This window comes from the organism of the source record quoted next, unplaced genomic scaffold (assembly GCF_019419815.1).
Source record: "Pyrus x bretschneideri cultivar Hongxiangsu unplaced genomic scaffold, Pyrus_bretschneideri_v1 Contig11, whole genome shotgun sequence".
Classification (NCBI taxonomy): domain Eukaryota; kingdom Viridiplantae; phylum Streptophyta; class Magnoliopsida; order Rosales; family Rosaceae; genus Pyrus; species Pyrus x bretschneideri.
The window spans coordinates 1,117,518-1,140,562 of record NW_025999402.1 but is presented as its reverse complement, the minus strand read 5'-3'; the positions used below and the strand labels follow the sequence as shown (position 1 = coordinate 1,140,562).

Here is a 23,045-nt window from a genome sequence, read left to right as displayed (position 1 = left end):
AAATGTTCATTCACAACTAGGCTCACAAGGAGTATTATCTACCTCACATTGGAGTAGGCAGCACGATAGACGAAAAGAAACAGTTACTCAATCTGACTCAAGTTCAATCAGCAGCCTGTTCGCCTACCAGGAACATGCCATATGCACCGCAACAGCAATATAGACAAGTCGAGCATAAGAAATAGCGACCTAAACCCGTAGGTCACGACCGGGGGCAGCCGAAAGTTCCACTGCCCCAGCAGAGGCAAATTCAAGAAGAAGTTGAAAGACTTCTAACTGAACGATTGCGTAATTTCCAACGTAACGAGCTTACTGACAATGCGCTTCAACGAGACATGACCAACATAAGCATGTCACCATTCACAAATGAGATCAAGCGGACAGATCCACCTCGAGAGTTCACTATGCTTCACTTCACTCCGTACAAGGGAGACAAAGATCTGGATCGACATCTCAAATACTAACGCAGTACCATGATCCTCTACAAGAATAACGATGCGCTTATATGCAAAAATTTTGCCACAACTCTGCAAGGCGAGGCGCAAGACTGGTTTCACACTCTACCGCCGCAGTCAATCCGGAGTTTCAACGAACTTTCCTTTGTTTTCACTAAGGAGTACTCGTCTAACCGCTCAATCAAAAGGACATCCGACCATCTCTTCAGCACCGTAAAAGACCCTTGGGAGACAATTCGCGACTATGTCAAGAGGTTCAAAGCGGAGAAGGCCAAGATTTTTAGCTGCAACGAGGACATAGCAACGACAGCATTTAGAAATGGGCTTCCCATCGAACATCGTTTATTCGAAAAACTGATCATGGGAGAAGAACTGACCCTAGCAGCTTTGTATGCTTTGGCAGAAAAACATGCACTATGGGAAGAGACCAAGCAATCTAACAAAAATGAGTTGAAAAAAGAAGCACATGGGATGTTCCCTGACCAAAGAAGACTCAGCACCTCAAACATTCACCAAGTTCATAGTTCCAATCGACCAAATTCTCCGCAAGCTCAAGAACAAACCTTGGTTCGAACTGCCGCCACCTATGAAATGCGATCTTACCAGGCTAGGTCATACAAAGTATTGCGCATTCCATCAAAGACCAGGCCACACTACCAACGGCTGCTTGAAGTGGAAGCAGTACTTTGAAAAGCTGACAAATGAAGGCCGATGCAACGAGTATCTTGATAGGTCGATGAAACGACCTACACAAGCAGGGGAAGTCTCTATCATCCCCTGAACCCAGTTTAGCCTTTTCTAAATAAGTTCGAAGTCTCAAGCAGCTCGACGAATAAGGCCTCGCAAGTTGCGTTTAAAATATCCTATGTAAAATGTTACCCTAAGAAGCCTAATGTTTGTGACCATAAGCCAGTGCCTTTTAGGCCAACTTCAACTGAAATGGTTAAATATAGTCACGTCTAGAATTAGTCTTGCGAAAAATTATTTTTAAGTTATCAGTGTCGTGCCATACTCCTATATCATCTCCAACCGAATATGCTAAATATAGCCCCTAAATAGTTTATTATTTTAAGTTTATACATGAAATTTATTAGTTAATTAAATTAAATTATAACTCTTAGTGTATATAATATCGTTTGTTAAAAAAGAAAAAATTTAATTAAATCACCATTAGATGTTCTATAATTATTGCAATTGAGAAGCCGGCCCCAAAAAATAAAAGGCTAAAAGGGAGGCTAAATTTGACCAGCCCGATGCTCATTTGGCCAAATAATAGTCTGTGGGCTCCATAAAATTATAGTCTAACCATCGGTTGAAGATGAGTTTTGGGGCCAATCAAACTATTTTTTTGTTTTTGAACCTTTTGCCCTCTCTATTGGAGATGGTCTAAAATCACCTCCAACCCCTTGGGGTTAAAGCTTGGAAATTTAAGCCAGAAAATTTTAAACCATAACTCGGAAATTGTTTTTCTTTTCCAATGGTTATGACTTAAACTTTTAGCCCAAGATTATTAAACAATGATTTTAGTATATATTTTTTTCGAGGAACTTTGTTGAAAACAAAATTTACGTAGGTTATCCTAATATATTTTTACTAACATTTTATTCTAAAAATATTTAAATTCAGATAAGTATTTCAAAATCATACAAATGCATAGGTATTTATAGAGTTTTAAGCGAATTTTTTATTTACATATTTTTTTAAAAAAAAATTTAGACGTTAGATTTAATTTTGGATTGTCAAATCTTTTTTTTTTTCACAATTAAATTTGATCTCATTTGATCACAACAGTTGCATTATAAATGAAAAAAAAATTAAAATATAACAGTTTGGTGGTTCTAGAATAATTCATGATATGCTTAAATTTTAGAGGGAATATAGCTAAAAGATATATTTTCTCTCGAAGCTTATTTTAACGCTTATTTTAACCCAATGATTAGAGATAATTTGGAGGGTTTTAAAGCTTATATTTTAAGTTATTCTATGGGTTGAAGATGGTGTTACAGTTAGCAAGGGTTTTACCTCTGTTCCCAAACCCATGTAGCACAGATGTACATCGTCCGTCTGGATCAGTTGGATTGGGGTGGGTAGGTTTGCAGACCCAGATAGGGGTTGGAGGGTAGGGAGAGTGATTTCAGGGATTGGAAATCCCATCCCTTGATTTGCCCCTGTCATCTCTGTTTTCCCCTCATCTTTCTAACCCCTTCTCTTTCATTCTCTTTCAGACTCTCCCTTTCTCCCAGCTCTCCATCTCTCTCAACCCTCACCCTTTTCAATTTTTATTCTAAAGGACCGCCCCCTGAGAACAAATGTCAACTTACAGAACATGGCCAATTCGACAATCCGATAAAACCATAGGCACCATGTGCATTCCTGCTGGCATTGGCCCTCCACCATGTATCATTGGCTGTTCATGTACAAAACCCGTTAGAAGAAATTAGATTACCAAGACATAAGAGGACCAATGTAAATTCAGTGATGTACCTGCTGAAAGCCTGCAGCAACACCATATCCAGCCCCCACAGAGCCATATGGATTTCCGCCAAAACCACCACCATAACGTGGGTGTGCAAGGTGGTTTGCATGAGGCCCGGCATTGTACGAATAAGCCCCATCAGGTTTCTTCTCAGTCTGAGGCTTCGCAAGGACAACTTCGAGTGGATGACCTATAAAACCCAGAGGCCGAGAGGCCTGAGTCCACATCGCAACTCGCCACTCCGCCGCCGTCGACTGAGAGAACATCATCGATCCCGACTTTTGGATTGATTTCCTTGCCACCTCCGTTCACAGTGTAGGGAGCGACGGCTATCCCACCGCCGAGGCCTATCTCTTCAAAGTCGGTATGTGATAATCTCCAATACCTTCTGTGCGATTCTCCGATTTGAATCTCGGATGCCTCCTCAGGCAGAGCAGATTTGTGGGTTTTTGGTTTTCAGGGTTTATGGGTTACGGAGATGAAAACCCATTTAATTATTTTATTATTATTTTGTTTTAATGCTGAAATCTGGGAAGGCTCTGCTGGAGGTGGAGGTGAGAAGTTTAATTTTACTTAATTTAATTCATAATTTATTTTTTACTTTATTTTTTATTTTTTACAGTTCATTTGGATAGAGTAGATAGAGAGATTGTCGGATTTGTCATCTGGGTTTGGAGAGTAACAGCCACGAATTCGGGGCTCCGATTGAATTGGGTTGTTCTTACAAGGATGATTTGGCTGCCGCCCACAAGAACTGTGCTGGTTCAAGATTAAGGGCAACAAGTGAGTAAATTTCTGTGTCTTTTTTATATATCATATTTCGAGTCCTTTGGTAAATTGTTAGCTAACACGCTTAGACAGAAGAAAAAATTGAAGACAGGAATTGTTAGCTAACACGCTTAGGCAGAAGGAAAAATCGAAGGCAGGACCTCGGTTTTTAGTTTCTTGCATTAGGCAATGTTTATATCTGTGATTTGATAAAGCATACAAATATAATTGTTCAGTCTGCGATATCGCCAGCAGAGCCTACGTATAGTCTTCCACAACCCAAGTTAGAACATCTGTGTATGATCAAATATTGAACTATAAACTACTAATTGTCAGAACCATATACGATTTATACGGAAAGGTGAGCCTTGCTGCATTTTGTTGTAGTTTCTGTGAGTTTAAGTCCTATGCTTTTCTATGACCCTATGCTGATTAAGTTTCACAGCATCAGATGTCATTCACTTATTAAACGGTACGACAGAAATCTCCTCATGGTCTGCAGGAAAGGAAATCTTTTATGGCTCTAAAGCTGTTTCATGAAATGAAAATTCAGAAATGTAGACCCAACATATGCATGTATTCGGCTTTGGTAAATGCATTTGCAAGGGAAGGACTTTGTGAGAAAGCGGAGGAAAATTTTTAGCAGATGCAAGAAGCAGGGCACGAGCCTGATGTGTATGCGTACTATGCCCTTATGGAAGCTTATAGTTTAGTCTCTGATGGATTCTGTAGTTTAATTTGAGCGGTTTGATCAAGTATAAATGTACAAAACTTCCATTGTATGATATGCAGCGCTATATATCCGAACTTCTATAAGATTTTGCTCCCCAACAGTTGTGCAGGGTTTCCTTATGGGGCTGCGGAATTTTTTTTCTCTAATGCAGCACATAGGATGTGAACGCGATAGAGCTTCATATAGTATCATGGTAGATGCATATGGGAGACCTGGTCTTCATGAAGGTAAACGTTAAACACCTCGTACTTTTCACTCATTTCCCTTGAATAATTTGATCTTTACTCAGTTCACTTGAAGATGAGATGAAATTGTTTCAGGGAACCATTGTGATTGCAATTGAATTGTATGAGTTGATAATATTCTTAAATCATTCATTGAGTAAGGTTTTAATCTTCTGGTTTCATAAAGGTTGAAGCTCTTGCAGTTTTTATGTAGACCCATCTGCTCAAAACTAATGTATTTATGATGTTCCTTTTATTTGTATGTTCACTTGCCGATTGGAACTGATTTACATAAACACCCATCTTTGATTTGTTCATTTTCTCATGAACTCTTTTCTATATTTGATCATTGAGGTGGTATGTGCTTTAGTTGGCTTTTTGTTTTATGAATTTTATAAAATTAAAAAAAGCTGCTGTGTACTGAGTTTTATTGGGGTAAATTTATGGATACCTGATTTTTTTTCTCTCTCTCATATAATGAAGAAAACTTCATTTTCAACATTGCTTTTGTTTTTAATGATGTTTTCTTGCTTAGTGGTTACTTATCTCCTTGGATCAATTGTATTTGTCTAATAGAGGAGGTATCATGCAATTTCGTATTGTTTGTTTTGTCTTGATATCTTCTTGCTGGTGTGAACTTTATGCCAATCCAACGATCTCTATATTTTCTTTGATGATTTTGGTGCACAGGTGGAAGGTGAGAGAGAGAACTGCAAATCTTTTTCTGGAATATTGAGGGTGGAAGTTCCTTGAACTGATAATCTGGCCTTTCCCAACTCAAAACAAGTTCTATTATTGTGCTGCACCGGAGTGATGGCAACCATGTTACATTCCGAGTCCAGACGGTTATATGCTTGGTGGTGGGATAGTCACATTTCAAAGAATTCAAAACGGCTTCAGGAGAATCTTACAGGTCTTGATTTTTTTCCGTTAAATTTATTTGTTTAGTAGGACAAAACAAAGGACAGTATAAGACTCTCATGTCCTGTTACTTTTCTTTAAAACTATGATCAATAACATCCACGTTCCCATTTGAACATGAAACTATCTCAAGTTTTGTGATCTATGATATTAGCATGATATAATGTCAAGCATGTGAAAATGTTTTAAAAGAAATTTTCAGGTCACCGATAAAGAAAAGAACGTTCTTGGAATTTTCTCAGTTTGATTTCTCTCTTTCTCCACAATATGTGCAATTCAGTCTGTTTACCGATTATGTTTGGGCGAGAGTAGTACTAGAACGAGTGACCTCCTGGGAAGTCCTCGTGTTGCATCCTCCCACAGCCGACCACACTTAGTAGGAAAAGGCTTTGTTGTTGTTTCTTCATTCTCGTTGATTCCCCTCTCTCTTCAGTCTAATGTTTTTGCATGTACATCATCTTTTGTATGTGGATTGTATCGATCTAATCTTTTCATGAAAATAGCATAATATTTTGTAATACAATCTTTCATACATTTCAAACATAATTTTTCATATGATTTTTAACCCCGCAACAAAGTGCGGGCAAAATTTTGTAGTTGGTTCTATAATGAAGTGAGATTTACAAGGTAGCAGCTGGGATTGCATGGGAATGGGCAATCAATTTGCATTTTACAAGCAATTGTCTTGCTTGTAGGTATATTATGTTTTTTTTTCTACCTTTTAGTTAGGTTTCATATCTCACTTATAGGTATAATATACATTGATATATTTGCTACTTAAGTTAGGGTAGAATGTTTTGTAGATATATTTATGTTAGTATATATTTTGGAGTTGGAAAATGCATAATATTAAAAGATTTTAATTGATTTTTAATATTTTTAGAAAATATAAAATGAGTATAAAAGAAATAAAAACATCTGATTAGATAATTGGACTCACTCTTAAAAACACTCTATGTTTTTGGACCTGGATTTAAAGGCCCTTTCAAATAATTAGCTAAGAATTAGTTTAAATACATATTATTCATTCAATCTCTGTGGAAAACAACCTTGCTTAAGCCGTTAATACTACAACAACCTTGTTCTCTTGCAAGTATTTTGTGTGTTTTTATCTCTACTGTTGCAGGTGGTAAATTCCATATCAGTTCTCTTTGATGAGGTGATGTCTCCAATTTCCTTTCCCAAATTTGTTTATTTAGATATTCAATTTTTACAAGAAGTGAAATAATTTTAATCACGTATAATTGTGGACCTTTTTTTTATAAGTAGACATATTTTGTTCTATGTTAAGACTTTTTATTTGAAAACTACATGGATTTATATGAGATCAAAGTGGTAATTTCATGGATGGTGTTGTAGGAATGGCAATCCTCGGCTTTCGTGTTTTGGATTGATGAAAAACGGAAGGAATGGAAAAAGTTACAACACTAATCTTGCTCACACGTCCTGAATATCTAAGAAATGGTAATTGCCTATTTTCCTTATTCATAATTATTATTTATTATACCAATTTGTATACACCTTGTTGAGGGATTATTTATTATACCATTTTTTATACGCCTTGCTGAGGGATAAACTGAATTCTGACCAAGTCAATTATTAAAGTTATATTAATAAAGAGTTATATTGTATAATCTGCTGAATATTGCTACAATACCCTCATCCTGCGAGATTTAAGAATACTTGAGAATGATGAGTTGAGATCCATGTACCAATTATTGCTATCATGTGCTTTACACCAAGACTTAAGTCTCAATGCAATTTTGAAGTTTGCAAAATGAACTCTATGCACTGCAAATCCATCACTAAGACTAAATTCTCATTGCAATTAATAATGTGACTAGAAACTATTATGTTCAGCTTTAGAACTGTCCTTTTGGATCTTCTCAGTGAAAAACACCTTTCTTGATCATGTTATCTACTACATTTTTCAATCTCGATATCCCCTTAGTTTTGGTCTTTCTTTTGTTTTTCTGCTGCTTTCGTGCTGAATTATTGCTCTTTGAATTGTTTTGAGGATACCCAATTGCCCAAATTGTTCAAATTTGGTACTTCAGTGAGCTTTTATGTGCATTTTTTGTTTAGTTCTTCTTTGAAATGAATATAATTTGTAAGAAGTATGTTGGCATAACCAAATTTTTATATTCATTTCTTTCATAATTGTAAAGGAGAGAGAGGTCTGTTGTATTTGGTGTGAAGTTGATTTTTTGTATTTAAATTATCTAGATGAGCAATCGGGTTTTTTTTGTGCTGTCAGCGAGTATTTTTGCATTGTGTGGTTAGTATTTATGTGGAATACTATTTACAATGTGTGCATTTAGTATTGTTAGTATATGTTATAAATAAATAGATGGCACGAATGTTATATGTATATGTTATAAATTTATATTTACATTATCTAGATGAGGCTGAACCAAAGTGTAAGGTAAAACGTTGGCTTCACTAGAAGAAAGAAAAAAAAAATCTGCAAAAGGAGCAATTGAAGTGATGGAAATTGGGGACAAAATGAGAAATTGGGTGCTTTTTATCACAATGGACAAGTTGTTACAAGGTAATCACACTGGTAATATAAATTGAATTTTTATTTTAGAATTAGCATTTTTCTTGAGGTTCAACTGCTTGGAAAGGTATTTTGAAATTTTATTTTAGAATTAGTGTTCTTTTTTATTTAGAACAAAAGGTCAATAATTTCCTTCTTACATTCCACGTGTATGTAAATATAGTATTGCCTATTGTTAATAAACAATGAGACATCAATCACATGTGTGTACATAGTACATTTCCAATTAAAACTTATGACATGCATTATATGATTTAAAAACTCGCAGCAACGCGCGGACACCAATTACTAGTGAAAACTATTTGTGGAAATATGGCTTTCTACCTCTGCCATATCCTATATGTTCTGCTAGTTGCCTGCATATATGTCTACTCCACAACATGGAGGTTTGGACTTGAGTTTATTAGATCGTCAAATTTACATGCATATATGTAGAAACTACTCAAAAGAGAACAGAGATACAAAATATAACTCATCACCGACCTGCAAATGTCCAAGCAGATATATGAATAGTATCACGCCACTGATCGAAATAAAAATTACATAGACCATTTCCCATGCGTAGGTACTATACTTGAGATTTGAAGCAAAAGAACAGCAGAAATCATTGGAGCAATATATTAAAACAATATTTGAAATAGGACAACTCATTCAACGGCTGGATTTGCAAAATTATGTCACGCTCCGATCCCAATATACGTCCGAAATCGACACATGATGGAAGATTGTAGGGGAATGTCAGGAATACAAACTGAAATATTGAATTGAAATTAAGAATATTTACCATAGGACCAACACATGCCCATAGGCTCCCAAAAGAAAGTTCAAAGAAAGTACAAAGAAAGATATGGGGGTAACCTAATCACTCCAAGCTCTCTTAACTCTGTTTGCCACCCCAAAGCTCCTCGTATCCATTAAACTTGCACAATCGCCCCCTACACTGTGGGAATGGTGCAGCAGGCAAACAACCACCCGGATAAGCCGCAAGCTCGTGTGAGTGACAATAATGCAACGCATGTGATAAAAATAAAAACCATCCATCGATCACGGTTTATAAACATCAAATATAAAATCGTATTTTATGAAATCATAATCAAGCCACTGAATTTCCTGAAGAAGTCACACAAACACCCGTCTGCCCGTCTAAAACAAATCACAAAGGTTCACAATCAATATCTCATATGATACACCAAAATGCAAGGCTAGAGCAACACGGTTTGACTGAAGCCTACGTCTCTGAAGTTTTCTCAATCCAAACTAAATCCAAGGAATCACCAAATCAATGAAGTCAATGAATACGATTTCGGATCACTCAATGAAATCTAACAACATTAGGTTTTGGACCACTCAACTAAACCAAAATACAAAGAGGGATTCCGGACTACTCAATGGAATCCAAACTAGTATACGATTCCTGACCACTCAACAGAATCACAAAGTAGAAGGGTCTCCAGACCTCTCAAATGAATCCGAGTGGATACAATTCTGGACCACTCAATGGAATCGCGGAGTACAACGGATATCAGACCTCTCAATGAAATCCAAAGCAAGATACGATTCTAGACCACTAAACATAATCGCGAAGTATGAGGGATTTCAGACCACTCAACGGAATCTAGACGGAGCAAAGAACTTGACCACTCAACGAAACCGAGCAGAAGTCCAAAAACATAACAATGGCTTGAAGAAACAAGACATGAATCAAGTTCCCAATTTAGAAAGGCTTAACAAAATGAAACAAAACACAAGTACTAAATTTAGAACGAATCAATGAAGCGAGAAATGAAACAATATCGAAGCAAACAAATCCCCATGATCATGGTTAACGGTCCACTACTAGCCCTCACATTTCACAAACAATTTAACATGCATTTCAAATCTCATTTCACAAATATTTCCAATACACAAGTCAAATGACATTTAATAAAAATAGATCAATGGCTAAATATAAAAATAACAATTTTATAGAAAATGTATTTATAAAACCAAGTCATATCCACAAAGGATACTAATACAAGAAATCAGGGTAATGACCATATCGCATATATTAAAGTCACTCACCTGGAGGTCGAGCTACGACTCCCTAGCATGAATATCGAGGCGTCACAAACGATCATCGACTAGAACAAATATCAAATCACATCTTAGAATTTTATCGATAAAACACGTAATCGTAACTTGTACACGTCATCTAGGACATTCCAGAATGATTTGGGACCGATTGACCAAAAGTCAACTGATGGTCAAAGGTCAACGATAAGGTCCACAATCCTACGTAACTCGATACAGAAGATCCGCACATTAAAATTCCGATCCGTAAGTTCCCAAATCCTCATTATAGTTCTAGAACAACATACTAAAATATCATCACGATCCAACGGTCAAATCTCCACCAATTGCATATTCAAGCGGTGATCAACTCCGAAACTATGTTAAAACACTTGAATTTCACTAAACATATGTAAAAAATGGAATTGGGACATCGAAAAACCTTAAGAGAGGTCCCGAGCCAAAACCCGAAAAAAGTCAACAAAAGTCAACACTGACGGGTCAACTATCAACAGTCAATGGGTCATTAGAATCCCTTGTTTTAATTTTAAAACCCCCAAAAAAAAAAAACTTTGTTTTAATTTTAAAAGAAAAAAAAAACCTGTTAGAGATATTAAAAGAAATATGAAACCTTGTAAAGTTGATTGACTCGTCATCGGAGCTCTCTATTTTTTGAATTGGTTCATCAAAATCCATCATAACTTAAGCTTACTAAGTTATGATGGTACAAGATCCTCTGAGCTCTGAATGATCCCAAATAAGGAGTTTCTTGAAATTACGACAAAGTACATCTATTTTTTGAATTGGTTCATCAAAATCCATCATAACTTGCCAACTGTCCCGGACAGCGGATGAACTGCAAATGGGGTCTTATCCTTTAATTTCTTATTTATTTTGCATGGAATGGTTGCTTCAGCAGAACTATAAATTTCTGGATTTCAAGTGACGAGTTAAATCATACTGGAGTACCTACTAAGTAATGTTAGAGATATCACATTTTAAAAGGCCACATTATACCAGGTAGGGGCTGGAAAATTTTTCGAAAATTCCAAACCAAACCAAACAAATTCCGATCTTAAACCAAAAAAGTTCCACACCAAAATTCCTGAAATTTTTGGGATGACATACCGAACCAATCTCGAAATTTCGGTACGGAAATTGGTATTGCCTTCTCAATGTTTCGGTAATCCCATACCGAACCGAAAATAAATATTATATATATAGGGGTGTGATATCCACACACTCTTTTTTACTTCTCACAGGCCCTTCTAATTTTCGACCGTCGAATTGGATGAATTGAAGAAGATCAATGGACAGAAAATTAACAAATGGTGTGTGAGAAGTAAAAATGGGTGATATATATATATATATATCTACTAATTAATGAAACCCTCTTTGTCAACCAAAAGAGGGTGAAAAGACAAATTAGTCTTCTATCACACAAAAAAAAAAAATGATGGGCAATAATGTAATTTCACATGTTCAAATTTTACTGTTTTTTATTGAAGTCTCACATACAAGTGATGTTAAAATGCCTTCAATATTAAAATAAAATAAAAAAAACCTCTCACTCCCCCCACGTTCTTCCTCTCTCCCTCTCCCTCTCTTTCTCATTTTCTAAAAAAATGTGTTCATACACACAAAGTGTGTAGGCTAGTATATATTTAAGCTTTTCTTTTTGCTTTTGGCTTGGAATTTACTTTATTTTGGAATTATAGTTTGTAACTTATTTTTTTGCTTTTTCTTTTGCTTTTGTTTTTGTTACTTACCCTATTTTATTTTGGTTACATGCATGTTGATGTTGAATGTTGAATTCAAGTACTAAAAAAAGGACATTTGAATTGTTGCAAACTACTAGTAAAAACATAATTGGTGTGGTCTACAAGTAGTAACCATAGCCCTTTACTCCATTTGTTCAAGGATGCCATCCAACTCTAGGAGAATTTTAACTCCGCCATTTTTGGTCTAAGGTAGTACCCATAGCCCTTTTATCATCACAACTGCTGGTACGAACCTCCCACACACATTCACCCTACAGTGCTGCTTCTCAACCAGATGTGTCTATATCTTTTCAATACAAAATTAAAAAATTGTATTGTTAGTTTTCGAATGACACACCCCGACCCGAAATGTCCACTAGGACTCCGAATCGAGCTATATTGGCCGACACCTAGAAGGTGACGAAGCCATAAAGTATAGTGATGTGGAAAATGTGAATAAATTTAAACCTAAAAGTGCCTAAATATTAGAGTACGCTGTGAGCGGGAATGAACCCATTTCATACGCGACGTCAGAGCATAAGTAAAGTATAGTAGTGTGGGTAAAGATCATACCCTCAAAGGTAGCCACCTATACTGAGATTCGCCAAGAATCCTCGTCGATACGAACTTTCAGCAGCTAAAACCTGGAGGGGCGAAAAACAAGGGTGAGTGGGCCTGAAAATAAAGTTTCAATAAAAACCTTGTGGAAACGTTATAACCCCTCGCTGTAAAACCTGTATAGTTCCCAGAAAATAATACTACATATGTATATATAAATCATGCTTAAGAGCAGTGAAAATCAAAGTATGCCATGTCAAGGTGTCTCAACAATGAAATGTGTAAGCCAGGTGCTCTGAATCAATATAAAATAATATGTCAGCCGGAGTCACCTAATGTGATCTGTACGGCTAAATCCATAGCTCATCAAGTATGTCTGCACACGAGTTGGAACCACCTATTATGGTCTGTACGACAGGGCTGGGTGTAAATAGGTACGCTCAAGTGCTACGATCACGTGAAGGCTGTGCGAAGTATCGCAAGTCACCTACGAGTCGGAACCAGCTAATGTGGTCTGTACGATAGGTTGGCACCTGCCTTGGATCCAAGGTGAGCATGTGGTGTGGGAGGTGAACGATCACGTGAAGGTTAGGCCCTAGCCTCGGGTGGAGCACTGGTGTAAACTTGCAAGTGTACAAGATAATCGTAATATAGTGTTTAGCCAGTCCAAGTATCATTCCCACGAGGATTCTAATTCAACCTCCAATTCGATAAACTAAACCAAGTCTAATAATATTAATAACACACAAACCCAAACAACGAACTAGACTCGATCTTAAGTAATAAATCAATCAAGGATGTGAAGAATTTGTTGTGATGATTGTAAAAATGAACAAAAACAGAACCTTAAATGAAAACTAAAATTAAGGGGAAGAAAACGTTGTGTTTTAAGGTAAGTGATGAAAATCTAGGGACTCGTAATCAACCACAAGCAATCTAGTTTAGGTTTCAATGCATTCAACGGATCTTTCGATTCTTTAGATGATAATTCCCGTATCTAAGTCCTTGTTAGGCACATTAGACCATAGTTTTCTTTAAGTGAATGATTCTCTCCTAGTTCAGGCAGAGGATCCTAACATGCAGTCTATCCTGGTTAAGGCATAAATTTAACAAATAGGACTCTTTTTGCTCTAGAAAACAAGGGAACCAAGCAAACCATTATTCTTTGTCAAGCAATAATGTAATTTACCACACTTAACCACAAGAAGCTAATTGAATTATATTGCTAGTTCAGCCTCAAATTCATCTTCCAATCTTACTAGATGCAAAGTCCTAAGGTGATCAATCAAAGAACTCAAACAAAAAGTAACAATTCAAACAGTGATTAAGCATTCATCTAAAAGAAACTAGAAATCCAATGAATAAAATTAAAAACCATAAACATTCATGCTAGGGCATCATCCTAACCCTAGAAAAAAAGTTTAGTTACTCATAAAATACGAAAACCTAATTAAAATTCTGAAAAACATGAAAAACTTAGGAAAGATGGTCGTCGGCTGCTGCTCTTCTTTTTACTCCTAGCTGCGACCTCTCCTCTCTGCTCCTTAAACTCTCTCCAAAAACACGTTCCCAAAACCCTCTTTGTATAGTAGACAAGTCCTAACATAAGTAGGTCTTGTGGTATCCTTTCTGTTGCATGACTGGTGATGTGGCAAGTAAACTTCCCATATAATTACTTCAAACCCATTCGAAATAGGATTAGAGTCAGCTCAACACGTTCTATCTTGGGCTTTGGGCTTCGACTGAATGAAGACTTGAAAAACTCAAGAGACTTTGCAATTTCTGCATAGACTTGGCTGATCAACGTCTTGTACGAAAATCTTCATAACACCATTTAGGAAACTTGGAATCACAGTCCGTAATATTCCTCTGAAAGCTAACATCCATATCTTTCCAATGGTATAAGGCTCAACAGCTGGTTCACTCTGAGGAAGTACAGTTTATTCCGTCAAGTTAGCTGATTTGCACATACAGTTTCTGCTTCCAGGACACATAACTCGTTTCAATTGCAAAAGTGCTCCTTTTTCTTCTTTCTTCATCTTCACTCTTCAAATCTAAGAAAATCATAAAACTAAATGAAACAAACTAAATTCACTCAAAAACATAACAAAAATCTAAACTAAAAGGGCATTAAAATGTATGCAATATTGGTTGTATCAAGCACTAACACCGGGGTGCAAGATAATAAGCACTAAATGCATCTAAACATAACCATACACACTGAAATCCCTATCATCAACATGTACTCACCTGAAGCTTACCTGGGCGTCCGCAACGTCATTCAATATAAATATAATTCATACTAATGCAACATTTAAAGTATCACACATTTTAGATATGGCATGAAGTGCATGAATCAATTCAAAAGCATTTGTGGAAACTATCATTCATTCGTATATATACTATAAAAAGCAAAAGACCCACTCATCTGGAGTTCGCGCTACAACTCCCTAGCACGAATATCGAAGTGTCACGAACGATCCGTGCCTAAAACAATTATCAAATCACATCTCAGAATTCTTATCGATAGAACATGTAACTTACGTAAAATAAATTCCTAAGGTGTTCTAGAATGATTTGAGACCCATTGACCAAAAGTCAACCGTCGATCAAAAATTGACGGTAGGGTCCACAGCTCTACGTAACTCAATCCAGAAGATCCGCACCTCGGATTTCCAATCCGTAACTTCCAAGATCCACATTAAGCTTCTAGAACAACATACTAAAGTTTCATTACGATCCCACGGTTGGATCCCCGCCAATTACAATTTCAAGTGGCGGTTAACGTTTTATTTTATGAACTTCCAAATCCAATTCAGAAAGATCGGTATGTCGGATCCCCGATTCGTAAGTTCCTATGGTCCTCAAATATTACGTACTATAATGTAATAAAGTTTGGGACGATCCAACGGTCTGATCGTCGATTACTATTCCAATCAAGTGGCGGCCCTTAATGGAATTTCGCCAGATTCTGCAAATTTTGCAGATTTCCTGAGCAATCTTTAGAACTCCATATCTCACTTGTTTCGCAACCAAATTCGACCCATAATTAATCGAAGCTAGAGAAGTGTAGAACAAAGTTATACCTGCTTGGAGTCTAAATGGTCGCCGGAGATGGCCGTAAAATGGCCTGAAAGACGGCTGTCCGCGGGAAAACTGGAAAATTCGTCAGAATTTCTGGGCAACCTTTCAACATCCATAACTTTGTCAATACTCAACGAAATCAAGTGATTCAAAAACGTAAATCATAATTCTCGACGAGATGAAGAGATTGGTACCTTTCATGATGGCTATATCGCTGTGATTTTTCCGGAAAATGACTCGAAAATGGCGGAGGTCGCCGGAAACTGCGCAAACTTTAAATCGTTATAACTTTCTCATTTCTCCACCAAATCACACGATCCAAACATGAAAATTCATCTACACAACATGAGGAATCGATTTATACCTGTTTTGAGTTCAAAATATGGCTGTAAATTGTCTGAAACTGAAGGGAAACCCACGGCTCCAATGAAGGTTCTTGAAATGGCATCCGTGCACAGTATTCCGAGAAACCAAAATTTGATTCAGGTTTCTAGGTCCGAGGAGAGTAAGAATATGGTGATTTTCAAGTCGTTAATTCGTCGGAAAGGTGGATTGGTGCTTAAGTGTCACGGGGAGGGAGTTGAGGGCGAGAGAGAGATGTGAGCTGAGATGAGAGTCACGGGAGAAAGGAGAAGAGGAAAAGAAGAATCCAGAAAAATGGGGATCAATCTGTGGGTCCCACATGGCACACAACCAATTTCACATGTTCAATTGTCCATTTATCAAAATGCCCTCGATGTTTAAAGGTTCGTAGAATCTTCGTTATAACTCCAAATTATGTTCCATTTGCGCCAACGCGTTCGTAGCGACAAGTACTATGAGGATACGCCAAGAAAATGAGTCTTACGTGGCACAACAAGACGGTCAAACAAAATCAACGCATTTGCCACGAAGGGCATTTTCGTAAATTCACTTATTAAAATTATAAAAACCGTAAAATTGGGAACAGGTTGTTACATCGAACATATTAGGTTTGTAACTTACTTTTTTGCTTTTGGTTTTGTTACTTATTTTATTTTGGTTGCATGTTAATTTGACTTGTCATGAATGATTGGTATTTCAATTTGTATAAAATTTAGAAATACCAAACCATCCCGAAATACCGAAAATTGGAAGTACTGAAATTTCGGTTCGGGATTGGTCTTCGAATTCTAGTTTCAAAAAATTTCGGTTTGGGATTCAGAATTGCATTTTCGGTTTAGGATCCCATTACCGAACCACCCCTAGGTAGGACACATTGATAAATATAGGTCACTTCTAGGGATGGGCAACGGTTATGACGGGTGGGTAACTGCGGTTATTTACACGTAACCGTTTATCCGTTGGGTAATTGCATAAATGGGTATACCCATACCTATTTATAAAATTGTTAACCGTACCCATAACCGCTTACCCATTTAACCGTAATCGCATATCTATTTAACCATAACCGCATATCTATTTACGCGTTTACTCATTTTTCACCCCGTTTACCTTTTTCTTTTATCCGTTTATCCTTTTTTTGAAAGAAAAAAAAATTGTTATAGAAACATTTAAAATGCATTTCGGTACTTAAATTTAAAATCCTCATACTATTTTGGAAATTGAAATAATAGTTTACAGACGATATTAAAACCAAATAGTATCCTTAAGATGGAAAATGCAGGCCTTTCAATATCTTCTAACCAATAAACCTAACCACAAATTGTTCCTCTTCTTCATTTGATTTCCAATTGGCGCCCACAATCCTAAATCCAAAACACAATAGGGCAGCAGGGCTAGTGTATATCTTTTTTTTTTTAATAGACTTTCATAAACTTTTCATAGGTAAAAATTTTAAGGAAGCTTTAATAAAAACGGATTAGACCAAGACTATTTTAATAAAAAATCATCCTATAGTTTTATTTAATAAAAGCATTTCAAAATTAATCATAACGATAAGAGCTCCAAATTCTACACGGACTAGATTATAGAGCCCAACATAAATAAAATTAAGTTTCTAAAATGACTGCAGCAGAAAGAAATCCCAGCCCTTAGCAGAAAGAAAACCCAGCCCTTAGTTAATTTTGTTTAATAAAAATCAGTTAAATAAAATTAAAACAGAAAAATAATGTAAATCTTAATGAAATATTTTTGCTACTGTTCATTTTTAACGTTAAAGATATTTTCATATTAAAAAGTCATTCCTAATACTATTTATTTATAACATTTTTTATCATCTTAATTAAAACTAAAACTCTTGAGAATTTTAGTTAGTTTCGTAAAAATAATAGCAAAAAACTTAATGAAGGCTTAAATATCCCCAGCGACCGATTCCCACCCCCAACGGTGACTCACTTTCGATCTACAACGACGACGAGGATCTCAGCTTCCTCGAAGACGCCACCGACCAACCAGATCCGGACCAATACGACGACGATTTGGGAACTTCTCCGATGTCGACGACAACGGGTACAGGAGAAGATGGCAGCCCAAGACTCCTGGCTGGGTTGATGCTAGTTCAAATGATGGGTTGTAGGCCAAGTGCACCAACGATGAATCCAATAGGCAACGGAGCCAAAATCGATCAAAACCCATAAAAATTCACTACCAATCAACAAAAAAACCAATCAAACCCCAACAAAAACAATTAAATTCACAAATTTTATCTCAGTTAAAAGGATCCTCACCAAAAGGATCCGGAGAGGATCCTGTTGGCTTGCACAGACCCCATATCGACAGAAAGGGAGAAAATGCAGGATTGGCACTGGCCTGCTCACGTCCCCAAATCGAATCCACTGGCGTCGACAAAGACCCATCGACTCAGCCACCACCGGCCATGGCTGCGATCTTAGCTCGGAAATTTCTCCAGGCTCTCCGCGTCAGACAGCTCGTGAGTTTATCCTCTGCCCTAACCCGCCTTTTCTTATCCTCCGTTTGGATTCCGATAAAATCCGGAAAAATTGAATTCCAAGTTTGAATTTGGTTGTTACCGGTGAATATTTCGAATCAGCTAGCCCACGCTGCATAGCAACAAATTACAGGACCACAGCGCTTTCTTTTTCTTTAGGTGTAGAAATTTAGATTAGAAAGCTGGTTTTAATGGACTATAATTAGGGAATTTGATCGATATTGTGGATAAATTTTCGTGTTGATGTGTTGTTAGTTGGCACTTATGAGCTTGTTTAGTAATTGCTTTATGTTTCTCATCTGATCAGATGTTTCTGACTTTGGCATTTGCATTGTATGTAGCTATATTTTTGGATTCCTGTTTGAATCTGTTCAATGCAAGTAGGAAAGGAAACGGACTCTTTCTCGTTCGATTCCATGATTGGTATTACTTGGAGTGATTGAATTTGGATCCTATTTAGCAAAAAAAAACATAGTGATGAATTATTGTAGGACCAATCTTTGGTTAGGAAGTTCCTCTAGACCTGCCCTCAGAAGAATTGCAACTTAGTTTTGTATCGGTCGAGAGTCGACAGTATTAGTCAATTTCTCAATGGAACTGTTGAGGGGAGTCTTTGGATTGCTGCTTAAACCTTCATTACGACCGTAACAGCCATTGAAACTCACCTAAAGAGCTTTCTCTATTACAATTGTGGTACAATTGAACCTGACAGGTATTCTTGTGTTTTGCTAACGTTGAGGAAAGTAGATGACGTTTAAATTCTTTAAATTTGAAAAATAGCTGAATATATAATTATTTTGAATTAAAAATTTAGTTACTAGTTATTTCCACCGTAGTAACAACCTCTGTGTTGAAAATTTGTATTAATCTGGCAGCCCTGATTGCAAAGACTTCAACTTTTTCGTGGGACTTGACGGTTTGGTCTGAGATGGGTAAGCCGGAAAATTGGGACTTGACGGTTTGGCCTGAGATAGGTAAGCCGGAAAATGGGGTAGATGTCGCCGCCCAACCTATAAGTTCTTCTCCATAAACATCACCTTTCTCAAGATATGCAGTGCTTGACGAGCCACTTTCGCCACCAGTAGTTCCAGTCTTGTAAGCAAGTGCAATGCCCTGCGTGATGAAGAGCATCCTATCTAGTGGCTCCCCCTCTCGAATAATATAGGTACCATCAGCATAGCTTACTGGCTCAAGATCCTCCATGATTGCATCCAACACTTGTCTGTCCTTGTTTTCAAGCCCTGGCAACTGGGGTTAATTCATACATGTAATTAGAAACTTAAGACTACATCGATAAGATCCAATAAGCAACATCATTTTACTAAGACGGATGATAATCAACTGTTTAAAAGTAGACTCACGAAAGCACGCCTAAAGAACTCAAAGAGGAGTTCATGCTCCTATCTATACAATAGCTTGAATTCGATAACTAGATTATTCGAAAAACCATCTACTGCCACAGGTTTATAGAGCACTAAATAGAGCTATGCATATGGAGAAATTGACAGAGATGGGACATTAGGAATTTACTTTCGTTAGTGTAGGTGTAGCCAAGAAGAGATGGCACTTCAAAAGTCTCTGAAGTTCCCGAGGAAGTAACGAGAAGATATTCTCTGCAGCACGACCTTCGTCCTCTTCAAGTGCTTCTCTTACCAATTTCCAAATTGCATATTCTACCCACTCCCCTGTAAGACCATATTCGGATACCATGAACTCTATTCGTGGATATATGACTAGCCTCCGCTGCCAAATCTGAGATGTTCTGCTAATTGCCTGCATAAATGTCTACACCAAAACATGGAGGTTTGAAATTGAGTTTATTAAATCCTGAAATTTACACGCATTTATGTAGAAACTACTCAAAAGAAAACCAGATATAAAAAATATAATTCATCACCGACTTGCACATGTCCAAGCAGATACAGGAATAGTAGCAGGCCAATGATCGAAATAGAAATTACAAAGACGCTTTCCCATGCATTGGTACTAGAGTTGAGGTTTGAAGCAAAAGAACTGCAGAATTCATTGGAGCAATATATTAAAACAATATTTGAAAAGGGACAACTCATTGGACTGCTTGCGTGACTGAATCTTGATAGTTAAACGTCGGCACATCCCATGCACTGGTGTATTCGTGTGAATGATGCAATATCTAAGAATAAAAATACTTATGTAGGACAAACCTCAAATTTCGTAAGCCCCACGACAAACACATCAAGAGTTTTTGAGGAAAATCTGTTGTTCCCACTATGCCAGACTGAAGACTGTCAACGAATATGCCAAAATCGTATGCCATTGGATTTGGTGGATTTGTTGGACATAAATCATTTAGAAGTGTGACGTTTCTGAACAGAGTATTATCACATTGTAAAGTACTTAAGTTGCATCCATTTTCACTTCGACAAGTAGAGATCCAACAATCTATCTCTCGCTGAACAGAAAAAAAGTACCAAAATGCCCCGAGTACCTAACAAACCAAGAACAACATTTGTAGCTCAACGATACTTACAAGCAACTTAGGGAGCAGTTAAAATAAACTAAGATAAGACAATAACTTACATGACTAGCAAGGATGTACATGATGAAATTTGATAAACCTGGAATCCATAATTTCTTTTCCTTAGCAAGTTCTGTGCTACGTTGACGGGTATCCTTGTTAAAGTCTTTACATACTCTGTACAGTGGATAAGCTCGTGGAACATATTGCAATAGAATGAGTGAGTTCAAAAACTTCATTCTAGTCAAAGATCTTGAGTTCCTCGTTTTTGGAAGGAAAATTAGAATTACAACCTGTACACAAATGCAAACCAATAGCTAAACTTAAAAGAGTTGTGTGACAGAATCAGCAAAATCAAATTATCCTAATTCCTAATATATGACTTAATAGATTACGAAAAATAATTTACCCCATAAAAGTAATTGGCTTACTTGTGGAATAGGAAGAACAGCTAAAATGTTATACATTCGGGATTCGGGTATGACGACATCTAGGAAAACTTCCACTTCCAGAATGCACGATGTGTACGTGCACCAGGTAGGCAGCACACGACGGAGGAGGTTACATAGAAAAGGGAGATCTGTAAATGATCGCAAAACAATCGCTATAATCTTTAATTTATCGTCTAACGCGAGACACTTGATATTTTCATTGATGATGGGAACGTACAAGAACAAAGTGTCCACAAGGATAAGGCCGATCAAAATTGCAATCGCAATAAATTCAGCAAATTCATCCAATAGTTTGGACCAGTTTGATCTGTCTCCTCCATCTCTCTTGCCATACTTCCCTTTTGCAAGCTTTATAATTTCATCACCTGACATCCTGAACAATTAATACACAAGAATTAAACATGCAAAATAAAATCCTATTTGGAACAACCATATTGATCTGATGCAAAAATCCTTTGTTTTAATTTTAAAAGGAAAAAAAAAAATGGAAAAACCTGTTAGAGATATTAAAAAAAATATGATACCCTGTAAGGTTGATTGACTTGTCATCTGAGGGCTCTATATTTTGAATGGGTAACTGATAAATCTCCATAACTTAAGCTTACTAAGTTATGATGCGTATAAGATTCTCTAAACTCTGAATGATCTTGAATGAGGAGCTTATTGAAATTACGACAGAGTACATATGTTAACTACAACCGCTACAAGATGGAGTATAAGTAGGCTAGGGGTTGAATGGACAAATTAAGAAGCTAGTTTGCTATGGTTTTGGAAATATGCAAATGAAGATATCATGCAGCAAATCCAACTGAAATTTAAGATCAAGCATATATGGTGGAAATTTAAGATCAAGCATATATGGTCAATGGGGTCTTGGTCGTTTCCCAATTACGTACCTTTTCCCATGTGTAATTGTGCTCAACAACCAGAGAAATACATGGGGCCCCTTGCCAACTGTCCCGGACAGTGGATGAAATGCGAATGGGGTCTTGTCATTTTCGCATGGAATGGTTACTTCAGCCGAACTATAAATTTTTGGATTCCAAGTGACGAGTTAAGGTCAAATTGGATTTATGGTCTCCGTGATGATTAGGTATTCGGAAAATTGTCCCTGTGGTAAAAAAAATTAAGATTTAAACTTTTGTGGTTAAGGTTATTAGCAAATTTAACCCAAATATGAGATTTCTGTTAAACCTCAGTTAAATTGTAGGGATAAAAGTGTCCAACCACTCTTTCTTTTTAGCCTTCTCTCTTCCCTCTTTCTGTCTCTGTTAGCCATGTTCTTTCTGTCTCTGTAATCTTAAAAACGTAGGAATAACATTATTCGAATGCTGGGGTGAAGAATAGATAATCATAGAGGTCAGAGACCCAGATTTTGAACCCAGATTTAATCCAAGATGCTGCCTACACCTTTTGACCCGGTGCCTACACTCTTGGACCTCTACGAAGGTAGTAATTTCCCTCTCGACCTGCGTTTCAGAGGTGCCGCCTTGAGCAATAATTTCCCTCCGCTTCCGTTGCCTTGTAGACTCCTTGACTCGAAGAAAAGTAGCAAATTTGGTGCCCAATTGCTCTCGCCCATTCCTAACTTTTGAGGTGCCTTGAGCATTATCACCATCACCATCACCATCACCGACAG

General features: G+C 37.0%; 2 protein-coding genes and 2 long non-coding RNA genes across 7 annotated transcripts; 2 read left to right on the top strand and 2 right to left on the bottom strand.

Moving 5' to 3' along the window:
• The first annotated feature begins 473 nt into the window (after window positions 1-473).
• Window positions 474-1,145, top strand: LOC125473448. Its single transcript, XM_048576273.1, has one exon. The coding sequence runs from the start codon at window positions 474-476 to the stop codon at window positions 1,143-1,145; it is 672 nt and encodes a 223-aa protein (XP_048432230.1).
• Window positions 1,146-2,410: 1,265 nt separating this feature from the next.
• On the top strand, window positions 2,411-8,393 carry LOC125472391. 4 transcript variants are annotated; one of them, XR_007254346.1, is made up of 6 exons: window positions 2,411-3,295; window positions 3,554-3,714; window positions 4,202-4,374; window positions 4,534-4,659; window positions 5,347-5,569; window positions 6,937-7,211. It is a non-coding gene; the product is annotated as an uncharacterized LOC125472391 (long non-coding RNA). The 4 variants fall into 4 exon arrangements; XR_007254345.1 differs by adding an exon at window positions 7,980-8,393 and having other exon boundaries at window positions 2,412-3,295; window positions 4,202-4,659; window positions 6,937-7,041; XR_007254344.1 differs by having other exon boundaries at window positions 4,181-4,659.
• A 5,448-nt stretch (window positions 8,394-13,841) lies between these two features.
• On the bottom strand, window positions 13,842-16,222 carry LOC125472394. Its single transcript, XR_007254349.1, has 4 exons — window positions 15,953-16,222; window positions 15,783-15,851; window positions 15,591-15,690; window positions 13,842-14,558 (listed from the first exon to the last, which is right to left on the bottom strand). It is a non-coding gene; the product is annotated as an uncharacterized LOC125472394 (long non-coding RNA).
• Window positions 16,223-19,118: 2,896 nt separating this feature from the next.
• LOC125472384 (cyclic nucleotide-gated ion channel 1-like) lies at window positions 19,119-22,227 on the bottom strand. The gene is made up of 7 exons (XM_048573734.1): window positions 21,931-22,227; window positions 21,386-21,779; window positions 21,017-21,247; window positions 20,641-20,924; window positions 20,359-20,470; window positions 19,988-20,242; window positions 19,119-19,705 (listed from the first exon to the last, which is right to left on the bottom strand). The coding sequence occupies exons 1-7, from the start codon at window positions 21,996-21,998 to the stop codon at window positions 19,268-19,270; spliced, it is 1,782 nt and encodes a 593-aa protein (XP_048429691.1). The 5' UTR covers window positions 21,999-22,227; the 3' UTR covers window positions 19,119-19,267.
• Window positions 22,228-23,045: the final 818 nt, after the last annotated feature.